Source organism: Tyto alba, unplaced genomic scaffold (assembly GCF_018691265.1).
Source record: "Tyto alba isolate M040663 unplaced genomic scaffold, T.alba_DEE_v4.0 Super-Scaffold_48, whole genome shotgun sequence".
NCBI lineage: Eukaryota > Metazoa > Chordata > Aves > Strigiformes > Tytonidae > Tyto > Tyto alba.
In genome coordinates, this window is record NW_024881324.1 from 2,234,834 (window position 1) to 2,246,943 (window position 12,110).

At 37.8% G+C, this 12,110-nt stretch overlaps 1 protein-coding gene across 1 annotated transcript in view; it reads left to right on the forward strand.

Annotated features, from left to right (window-relative positions):
* The window catches only part of CTDP1 (CTD phosphatase subunit 1), a 113,761-nt gene that overhangs the window by 26,604 nt on the left and 75,047 nt on the right, over positions 1-12,110 (forward strand). Inside the window, exons 6-8 of the mRNA XM_032998884.2 lie at positions 1,721-1,811; positions 2,904-3,070; positions 4,667-5,752. Coding sequence (XP_032854775.2) covers positions 1,721-1,811; positions 2,904-3,070; positions 4,667-5,752 — 1,344 coding nt within the window. The remainder of the gene's footprint in view (positions 1-1,720; positions 1,812-2,903; positions 3,071-4,666; positions 5,753-12,110) is intronic.

Here is a 12,110-nt window from a genome sequence, read left to right on the forward strand (position 1 = left end):
TGTATCCTCAGTGTATTTTTAGGGAATTATCAAGGGGAAAAAAAAGTATTAAAATCAATAAGTCTTTACCAAAGCGTTATTGGAAAGCTCCAGAACACTACCTCACCTCTGATCCCCGGCAGCAAGGGTTTCTGTGTTTGGGCTTTTTTAGTTCAACTTCACTTTTCTTACAGTTTTAGGTAGACAACACTGCAACTGGAGCGCCTCGTTGTGGCTTTACCATTTAATCAGTGCACTCCTGTCCAGTATAGCATAGAGAGTCCCTGTGTATTCAGATAATTAGTAGAAGAGAATTTGCTTGGGGAGAACAAGAACTTGTATGACAGCTTATGTAGTTTGTCAAAGTATCTATGTGTACGGCAATAAATCTTTGTAGCTAATTCTCTCAATTCGTTGTGCCTAGGTACTGCAAGGGTCTCACTACAGGGGATGATTCTACGAGTTTGCAGCAATTCTTAAGCATAGTCGGGTGAGTTAAGGTTGAACCTCTGTCCTTAACTCGGAATTTTCTTGCTTTTATGGGTTTTAAGTTATTCCAATTACACATTAATATTAAACACATGCAGGATCAACTTTTCAGAAATGATGACTGAATTTTTAATTTTTTTTTTAATTTATACCCTCTGTTTTTTGAGGAGCCAACTTAGCATACTCCTGGGAACTGGACTTCTAAAAGGAGCTGAACATGTGTTCTGTGTAAATCTTAAAGCTCCTTGAAAGAGAATTAAAATTGGTCCTTAGAGTCTGTAGTAATTTTAAACTTTGGTTCTGGCTATAGGATGGCCACCATTTAAAATAAAATAAAGTAAAACCTTAAAAAATTGTTCCCAGATAAGTATTGTCTGTCTTGTATTATTAATGAGAATAACGAGAAGTTGATGCGAACTTCAATGCAAATTCAGTAAAACGTAAAATTCAAATTAGCGTGTAAAATGCCAGTTTCTTTCTAAGCAATTACATGTCTGTGATCTTCTCACAAAGATGAACTTCAGTATAGGAGACTAGGTTCAGAAGCATGTGCATGTGTGTTTGTACACCCAAGTCACCATTTTTCTAAGCAATAGCATTTTATCTTGCTTTAAGATCAGCTAGCACAGCTTCTCCTGTTTTGTTTTGTCTTTTTTTTTGTTAAACAGCGCAGTCAGAAAAGTTACTGCAACTGGGCCTAAATACTTCTAGGAATCCCAGGATATATTCATTATATATAAATGCATTAATAGTAGTTGTTGGAGGTACAACTTAAAACCTACAAATGCAAGAGCTCCGGCTGAAACTGTCCCTTAACCTTGCCCGTTGTGCTTAAGTATTGCAGCACACTGCCGACTCTTGTGAGACTTCTCTGCAGTCCCTAGGCATAATGAGCTAAGGAGAGCATTTAGCTTTAAAGAATCACCTGTAGAGAGATAAATGTAAGTTGCAAAAATCATGTGTATCTATCACCTGCTGTATCTCTTTCAGCCTAATTTATTCGGCTGTCACAAACTTAGTTATTTTTATTTCAATTTTGTTGCTATGTTGAAAGAAAATGAAATGGGATTTTTAAAATTAATCCCACTGCATTAATTGCAAATACCCGATCCACTGTGCTTACCCTTTCCCCCACGTAATCTCTTACCTTAAATTTGTCTGTTACTTAAACTGCTGTTGCACAGGTTAAAATAGAACGTGATTAAGGATCAAACATCTTGAACATTAACTTTTTAATTTCTTCTTTCAAAAGGATTTTTGGACCCTGAAAAGAAGCTCTTTTCCCATCGGATATTGTCAAGGGATGAATGTATCGATCCGTTTTCTAAAACTGGGAATCTTAGGTATGTATACGGATCCTGCGCATTAAACAAAACAGGACAACAAAGACACGGAATATGTTAAATATAATACAAATTAGTCCCTCTGTACTTGACATGTTTATAGTCCTTCTTTATCTGCCTCTTAAATATCAACACCGTCTTGATAAAACTGGCATGTCAGGCATTGCAGCATTTAGCCTACTTCGTCTACTTCATGTGTTCTGAGAACTAGAACAGTAAGACTGTGAAGGAGTGGAATCTTCTTATAACTTAACCATATTTCCACTTTAAGGCTTGTGATCTTGTGTAATGACTTGTATGTTGTGTGTTTTTTTTAATTAAACTAAAATTCTCAGTTTGAGGTTAATTCATATTTGAATATCTGGTATTCTGGCTTTCAGATGTGCTATACATCTAGCAGCATCTGTTCTCTAGTGTTTCTTGACATTAGGTTATCTAGAGCCTGATATTCTAGTCTAAATTCAGGTTCTGATCTTTTTCAGAGTATAAAGCTAAGATTTTTTTTCTGAAAGATATGTTTAGTATTTCATAAAGCTAGATTGAAATTTACTGCCCCCTCCCCATCTGACCACAGAAAATGAGAAGCTTTTTTTTTGTCTTGCTCTGTTCTCATATGCATGTGTGTATAAGTACTCTACCTCCTCCTCCTAGGTGATACAAGTATTAGTACTTGTTGCTTCCTTTGTGTTGATTTGAATGAGTCTGCTCTTTAAAAACTGTTCTTGTGTTTTTTTCCTGTATAGTGTATTGACCACATGAGAGTTGTGTTTGGCCTGTCTGTTGACATAAACAGTGAGAACTAGACCAAAATATAATGTTTTTATTCTTGTAGAGGTTTGTTGGTTCCTGCTTCTAGTCTCTGGAATAGAGGTTTTTAAATAGCCATTTCCATTTTTTTAACAACTTCAGTTAGTTCGAATATTGTATTTTGAGTGCTGTAATTTTAATATTACTGAATTTTTTTGGTAAGTTCATATATAAGCATGTCCTGCAGAGATGCTCATAATAAAGCACAACATCAACAGAAACTACTTTCATTTACAGTATTAATTTCTATAACTGATTAATTTTATCCTCTCTTTTGTCTCTTAGAGATCTCTTCCCATGTGGAGATTCCATGGTTTGCATCATTGATGATAGAGAGGATGTTTGGAAGTTTGCACCCAATTTGATAACTGTGAAGAAATATGTATACTTTCAGGGGATAGGAGATATTAATGCACCCCCTGGATCAAGAGAAATTCAAATGAAGAAGAAAGGTAATTCTATATTTTTTTAAACCGCTTTTACAACTTTTTCCACTTTGCAAATTGATGTAAGTCATTGTGGTGGTCCTACGAGTATTGCTGTTGTGCTCAGACAAGCAATCCTAGAGCGCTCCTGCAGCACAACTGCAGGTAGCTTAGACAGGGTGGCCTGTTCTCGCCGAGAGCTTTCCTTTGGGTGGGCGACTGCAGCGGGAGTGGAGTACTGGTAATAGCACTTTGGCTCTTACAGCTGGAGAGCTGATTTGGCAATACACCAAACTGTTCAAGAACATATAGAGGAGTCCAGTTTCTCTCCTCCCCCTCTATGGTAAAGCAATTTTTTCTTCTCTGTAAGTTTCTCCTTTTCAGTCCCCTTCCTTGCCCTACTTTGGAGCAATAGTTAATGAACTCCGGTCTCAACATACTGCCGAAAATTAATGTTTTGATCTCTGCTTACCTCTCTGCCTAAGTAATGCTAATAAAATCAGTGTGGGATTTTTAGCATCTACTAAATGTGGTGGTCTGGCATTTGACACGAGAACCTTGTGTTCAGCAGGCTCAGCAGTGTAATACAAGTAGTGGATTTAGAAGGTACACATCATTATATTAGCGTTGATTTGGGGGCAAAATGTCTTTGAAAGACAATGTCTAAGAAAGAATTGCAGGGCTTTTTCCCCTTTAGCCAAGGGGTTTTCTAAATTTAATATACGTGACATCATTCTTTTTCCCTTGTTGAACTAGAGGTGTCCAATATAGAAACAAAAATAATGTACTCAAACTGAATCAGACCACTATGACGCGGGACCTCTGCGTGTGACTGGTATTGTTGCTTGCAGGGCAGGGACATGCACACAAAAGAGAGACAAACTAGGGTGATTTCACCCTGCGTTCCTGATGAATGTCTGTGTGCAAATTTTTGGATGTCCGTAGTTTCTTTAATTGTCTCTGTTCTTCGGTGGATATCTGAAGATGTTTCCTAAAACTATTTTTCTGCCTTTGAAGCTATTGCCCTTTTACTTGCATTCCATCTGAGTCTCAAATGAACTGCAAACAGCATGTTTTTATTGCTAAAACATGTAGATCTTGTTAACTGTTAAAATACAGTTATTTTGGTTATGAAAAATAGGTAGTATATGAAAGCCATGGAAGTTCATAAAGGAAGTTCGTGTAGCTGTGGTTCTGGATTGGGATCTTCTGAAATGAATTCTATCCTTTCTTTATTTGTTTTTTCTTCTTTGATGTAGTTTCATTGCCTTGAGGTGTAGTCATAAAATTCATGCTACAAGATAAATCCTTTAATGTTTGAATAGTTAACAAATAATTACTTATGACTCCTGTGATTTAAAGCTGCTTACACAGCTTCTTTACGTGAGTAAAGTTTGCTGGGCTTGCCAGTTCTTTCTAGTAATCTTTTAAAGTATCTTAATAATTTTCAAAAGCCTAGTTGTCACTTTTTAAACAATTTTCAAAAGCCTAGTTGTCACTTTTAAACGTAGTGAAGTCTAACTGCGTACGTAAATTGTGTGTTTAAGGAAAAAATTAAGCTTAAAAAAACCCCCAAACCTGAGCAAATATGTATGTTTTGTTTCTTTTGTTTCTGTGTCTTAGTAAACCACTCTACAAAAACGGAGGCACTGGATTCAGCAGTGACATCAGCAAAAGATGCTGAAGAAATAAAGAATGTTACATGTGTAGAAGAACAAAGCAATGGTCTCAAGCAAGCTACAAAGGACACTTGCACTGCAAATGGAAGTACTTCTGTAAGCAGTGAAACATCTGACTGGGATATGAACCCTCGTGATAAAGTTAATGCCCAGGACTCCTTAAGTGATACCACTGATCACAAAATGGACAGTGAGGTCACTAATGATTTGACAAATACAAAAGAATCTCAGATTTTTTCGGAACAAGTCGATAGAACAGTGATAGAGAAGCAGCAAACCCAAGACAAGACAACAAATGACTTGGACTTTGAACTGTCTAGTGACAGTGAAAGCGATGGTGGATTGGATACCAGAAAGTCATCCACTTCTGTATCAGATAGTGAGAATGAGGAAAAGAGAAGCTGGAAGAAATCCAAACAACCTCTGCAGGATGAAAATTTGCAGAAGGGGAGTTGCAGTGATGTGAGTGAAAAAAAGGATGGTCTGGTGAACCATTCTGGGGACACGCAATCTCTACCTAGTGAAAATATTCATGACAAAACTGATCTTGAAGCACAAGAAGAAAGTGAACAGGAAAGCCTTTGTGATTTAGGAAACGGGTGTGCAGACAAGAAAGAAGCTGAAACAGAGTCTCAGAATAGTGAACAGTCTGGAATTACAATGGGTGAGTCCTTAGACCAGAGTATGGAGGAAGAAGAGGAGGAGGATGATACAGATGATGATGACCATTTAATATACCTCGAAGAGATTCTTGTGCGGGTTCACACTGATTATTACACAAAGTATGATAAATACCTGAAAAAAGAGATTGAGGAAATTCCAGACATCAGAAAAATAGTACCAGAACTGAAAAGTAAAGTACTGGCAGATGTAACCATAATATTTAGTGGACTCTACCCAACAAACTTCCCCATTGAGAAAACACGAGAACACTATCATGCCACAGCACTTGGAGCTAAAATTGTGAAGAATTTAGTACTGAGTGCTGATGATCCTGACAAAGCAACGCATCTCATTGCAGCAAGGACAGGTAGGTACATAAAACTCGAGTTTTCCATCAGCTTTTTTCCTCTTAAAGTTCATTCATGCCTTGAGCTGTTTGTTGTATAACCTACGGGCTTTAATGTAACTGAGACTAGAATTGAAATTAAAGGGAAGATTCTTCTAAAACAATTTAGAAGTCTTGTTTGAAAGGCTTTTTTTTTTTTTTGCTTCTTTTTGATCAAGTGTGGCTTTTAACTGTTAAAAGGCAGACCCACTAAATAACCTCTGATGTAAATGTCATGTCTCACTTCTTGGGTAAGAATTAGTGATGCTGAGTCTTTGACTATTAAAGATGTTGAATAGAAACTTTAACATTTGTGTCAGAGAAAGGTTTATAGTGGTCTTGCTATAAAGTTACATCAATGCTTTCTTTCTAGGTTTCTCAGATTTCGCCTCTCATGATTCAGTTTCACTGTGTATGGAATTCAAATGAATTATCTTAAGAGACTGGAATCTGATGATACCCTGTCACTGCTCTGTGTGTAGCCTGTATATCTTTATCATGGGAGATGTAAGAGAGCTTAGCCTAACTGTTGGTGTGTCTTACAGAAAGCTACCTGGTTTTATATAGCTATGAGGGATAGGAATGTGCTGTTGATTGTCTGCCATAGAGGAGCTCACAGGCCACCACAAGCTTCTAGTACTAATTTTTTGTGTGCACCCTGACCCTTGGTTCCCTCATTGTTGGCCTTTTGAAGTTGCGTGGAATCTAAATATCTGGTAATCAAAACTGTGAAACCAAAAGCAGAACTGCATGGTGTAGATTGTGTAAAACTTGTAGGTAGCTTTAGGACATCTTTAAATGTCATAAGCAAAGAAATGCACATCTGCTACCTTATTGGATTATTTTTGCTTGACTGTTGTTTGTGTAAGCTTTTATGTAAGCTTTCAGTACTTCAGAAGCAGCTTTGTTACAACAGCTTGTATTATAAAAGAACAGTGTGTTTTCACTGGCTGTAATGTAGATATGTATACTTTTCTCGAAGCGTGTGTGACTTAAGAAAGGGAATAAGACATTTCTTACACAGCTGACCCAGAGTCATTTCTTCCTATCAAGAAGGCAGTGATTTAAAAAAGTCCAGAGTTTAGTGACCAAAAGGGGAATCTTGTAGTTCCTTAATTTCTACCCCTTTAAATATGAGTAGTATTAAAAATCTGTGGATTAAACCCAGCCAGTTAATCAGTATACTGTGATAGGTGATTCGGCTATTTTTTTTTATATATTGGCCTAAATAACAATAAGGCTGTAGATTTGCTAAGCTAGTGTAAACTTACCTCACTTTCCAGTTATCTCAGTGTACAGTTCCAGTGGCAGAAAGCACGGGTAGCTTTTAATAAAAAGTTGGTAAGGCCAGCTGTAGCAAAAAGCAGCTGCAGTACTGATTTAGTCAAGTGGCATTGGAATAAAAACTGTACCAATGGACCTGAAGTAAAGTGGCAAGTTTGTATTAATTGTCCTGATGTACATATGCATTTAAGTAGTAGAAACAAGCTAAAAACCAACAGAGACTGGAATTAGTTTCATTGAAGTTAGCTGGTTTTCTGATTTGTGAAGGTGTGATAATTGATATAGTGAATGGAAAGTGTTAAAATCAGTGGATGCATCAGTTTGGTACTATAGTTTTACTATAGTTGTTGAACAGCTCTTTTAAAACTGCAGGAATAGTCATACTCAGCAAAGAATTACACAAGTTTGTCATGCTTCATTGGTGATGTGATAGCTGTCAATATAACTTCCAAGTTTTTCCACTTTCAAATCCAAAAATGCTTCATTTCAGAGTTGCATTGTCTAACTTGCACTAGATGACTTCTGAATGCAGTTGTACATTGGATGCAACTGTTGTGTGATACGGTAAAATTAATAGGATAAATGTAAATGATACTCAAACATATGCATTTCTCTGGAGGAGAAAATGTTGAATAAGATTATGTTAAGGTACGCAGCTTGTGATAATAAGCTGTTGAGGTTTTGGGGTTTTTTTTTTGCTTCTTTTTGGAATGTACAGTTTGAGGGGGGTTATATGTTATATAGATACATATACACATCCTCGTGTTCTATGTTTATAAGCAAATTCTTCACCATCTGCACATTTTTCTTGAATCCTTCACTAATGTAGATCTTGATATGAAAAACTATTTTAACTTTAGGTTTTGATTACATTACATTAGTGTGCTTTTACAGTATCTGAATTGAGTTTGTTAACACATTTTGAATTAATTTTCAGTGTTCTTTTGAAAAGTAAATAAATTTCAGGGTGGTTCATATTTTTCAGACTTTTTTTGTCAATACCTAGACTCTCCTTCAAAAAGTCATGTAATGTTGGTGTTGTGCTCCATACATAAAATATATTCAAATATTGCCTGATAATTAAGAAGTCACAAGAATGCAATTTCTGAATTGCTGGAATGAAAAACTCTTGTCAGTATGTAGAAGCTGATCCCTGCTTTTAGTAAGAAAAGGCTTGCACTAATTCTAAAAGGGCAACGTGGCAGTCTTTTCTGCCTAACGAGCAAGACTATTCTCATCTTTCATCATCACTTAGTAATTATTTCTATAACAGTGGCAGTGAAATAGGTGGATTTAGAGGAGAAAACCTATTCTCCAGTAACCCTATTGTGAAATTCTCATGGATTGCTTATGGTTCTGGTTTTGTCATGGGTTTTTGTTTTTTTCTGCTGAAGACTGAATTTTCTCACTGCTGGTTAGATGGGAGAGCAGTTATGCTGCAGCATCCTAATTTCATGAGGGAAACTCCAGTTTAATCTGAGATTTTAAGGATATAAATTGTGTCCTGTCACAGCTGGATTTGTGATAATTCAGCTGTCAACATGATTTTCATACTGATTCTCATGTGGTTAGAAAGCAAATTCTACAAGTCTATTACTGCTGGTAAGGCATACAAATACTGCATCTCTGGCTTCTGTGGCAAACACCTGAAGCACTGCTTGATGTCTGATCGCTGGTGAAAGGGGGGGAACAAAAGCATGTCCCTTCTTGAATTTTATTCAGAAGTCAATGAGCTGAGACCAGATAACGTTGTTCTACTTTTTTTTTTTTTTTTTTTAATGTATTTGTTAAAAGGTAATTTTAACAGGTACCTGCCAGGTCAGTGTTTCTGTAACAATGGCAGATTTAGGACTCGGACAAACAAGTTAACTTACATCTTTACTTTACATTAGCTGACCTGCAGTAAATGACATATACGCTGTCTGAAACAGTGGTAGGGGTAAATACTGCTAGCTTTTGAGTTTTGAAGACAGAGGCAGAATTTGTCAGAGGAAATTAAAAGGGAAGAAGTCAATGTGAAACAGAATGGTCCCTAGATCTGGGGTGATCGGTTTTCCCCCTGCAAAGTGACCATGTCATAGCTTGGTGCATGGAATGAACAAATACTGAATACCATTTTAGATTGTATTTATAGCATCCTTGCCAGCCTACTGCAGTAAATAATTTAAATTTATTGTATATGCTCATCTCATTCTCTGCAGGTAGGCGGCTTATTTCTCTGCAGACAGACTGAATTCTGAAAATAAATCCTTGTTCTTGGAGAAAATTAAATTTTTTTTTTTATTATTATATAGGGAGGAAGATACTATTTACCTGAATTACTGTAAAACACAAGTATCTTTGTATCTGAGTGACTGAGAAAAGGCTACCATATAGTCCTTTCCACTTACCTATGGGCTGTGTATATCATACTTCAGTTTTTGAAGCATCTGCTGTTTGCTTTAAGTAACAGTAAACTGCAGTGGATGATGAGTTGTTATAGCTGTGTACACAGTAGGTTAAGCAGTTAACACGCTATTTCATAAACCTTGTTATGTTCCTTCCTGAACAGATGAATGATACTATAGTTGATCTTTGTATCGAGTTTTTGCTGGTGGAGCAGATAAAGCTGTTCAGGTCACTTAAAAATTATTCTGGTGGGGTAGGAGCAGAAATGTGTCAGTTTAGACCCAGAGTTTTTCTTTTCTTTTTCAAAACAGATTTAATTCTGTGTTTTTTCCTATACTTTGAAAGCTATATGGGAATAGTTTCCTTACTTTTGGTGACTTAGCCTATGTCAAGGTTTGCTTAATAGCATTAAATATCAGGTTGCTTAAAAAATGCCAGTTGTATCATGGCTCCTTTTATTCATCCTCATCTACTTTAAAAATGCTTACTCCTGCGTCTGGCTTCCAGATACTGAGAGGGGAGAGAAAGCCGCCAGCTGATAAAGTCTTGTTAGCCTGTCCTGTGACTCGGTGAGAGGTCTTTACCAGGCGTAGCTATGGTATGTCCACAGGGTTTTTTTTTTTCCAAATAATATTTTCAAGGGCCATGTCTTCAAAAAAAAAAAAAAAAAACAAAAACAAACACAAACAAACAAACAAAAAAAAAAAACAGTTAAGAACTGCTCTAAATTTGGGCGCTGACCAGGTAAGCCTGTTGCTTTTGCTGGTAAAGCCCATGGTGGTGTTGAAGCTGAACCCTAGGCATAGCCTCCAAACAGCACATTTATCAATATTTCATGATCACTCAATTCTTGTAGGACAGAACATTGAGATCCGTACAACTTGGTTTAGGTTAACATTGTTGAAGAGCTTCAGGACTTGATGGTAAGTCAAGATTTCTATATAGAAACAGTCTGAAGAGAAATAAACTTTTAGTGATCCGATTTTCCAGGCCATGTCTGGCAGCGTGGTTACGAACTGCCGGAAGGGTATGTTGGCTTCGATGTGCTGGAGTTGGGAGAGTGTCTTGAGAGTGACTCTGGTCGCTCCCCATCGTGTGCTGCAGTTGGCCCCTGGCACAGCCTCGAGCATGAGCGCCGGGTTCCTCGGGGGGGAGGTTGAACTGGAGGGCACAGTCAGCCGAGTGCCCGCAGGACCAGGCAGGGCTGATCCAAAGCAAATCTCCCTGAAATGCGTCTGGGGTGGGTATCACTCCTCCAGCACCCTTTTGCCCCGCAGATCTCCCTGCTGGGCTGCAATACGTGGGAATGTGAACATAGCCAAATATGCAATATAACATTTCTTCTCAGTCTTTGTAAACAATACAGCTTAGGTCTTATTTCTCAGTGTTGCTTAAGTGCCTCACGTGCTCCATACTGTGGGTAAAACAAAATATACTGCTGCAGTGGAACTGTATGTTCTGAAAAACAGTGTAGAAGTTTATTGTTGCGTTACTGATTTTGTTCACTTTTTTAGTAACAAGTTGTCAAGACTAATAGGAGGCTTTTTTGAGTTTTCAGTCTTTGTTTGCAAGTTCAAAAGTAGAATTGACGAGTCTCTGCCCCAGGTTTGAAAATAACCTTTTCACAGTATCACATGCTCCAGGCTGCATCCATTAGAGGATAGATGTGATGAATTTGGGCCCTAGCTGCTTCATATGGAAAGGCTTGTGTGCCTTTTTAGCTTCAGGGCACAATTTTAGACTAGAATTTGAAGTAGGGAGAAATTATTAGAGGAGAATAATTGAAAGTAGTCCAGAAAAACAGTTTTTCTCAAAGTGATTTTTAGCCCGGCTGGATGATTTGTGTGTTCCTAACTGCATCAGTAGTGCTGTTGCTTGGATGGATTAAAGTCCTTTCTGCTGTTTCTTCTTAATAAGCATACTTCCAGAAAGGGAAATTATGCTGCGGAAAGGGAGAGGAAAGGGGATATTAAGTATTGCAGTACTAGTCTTCCTAGCCAGTTAGATTTGGTGTTCCACCAAGTCTTGCTTTAAGAGCATCATACATGTAAGATCTTGATTTGTGAAGATGTCAACTGAAAATAGAAGGCAGCCCCCAGATGTCACGGTTGTATTACCTCCTGCGGTTTTCAGTGTGCTGGAGCGTGCAGTCGGCAGCTGCGCTTTAGAAACGGGGAGGAAGCAGAAACCCGTGGTGTGGCAGGGGTGAGAAAGGTAAGGATTCTGACCCTCGGGGGGGGGGTTTGGTTACACACCGGTCTTCATCTCGCCAACTTTAATTGGATGTTAATGGCTTACACCTTTTGGAGCTATTGTTTCAGAACTGTAAGAGTTTCAAACAAAATAATGCCATTTTAGCTTTCATGTTTAAAGGCTTCCATTGCCATCCTGTTGGCTAGAAGAATTTACTGAGCTCCTCATTGTATGTCCAGTATGAAATGATCAGATACACGTGAGTGCAGAATGTGTCTGTGTGTGCAACGGGCACCTGACAAATCATTAATGCAGAAACATCAGTTTTAAAAATAGTTGGAGGAAGCCACCTTCTCGCATAACTTCACAGATTTAACATGAGGTGAAGGTGCAGTTTTATGGTTTTGCTCAGGTTTCCCCCTGATGAAGTCCAAAAGGAGCAGCAGTATCTTCAGTTAGGCGAATGGGTGCACTT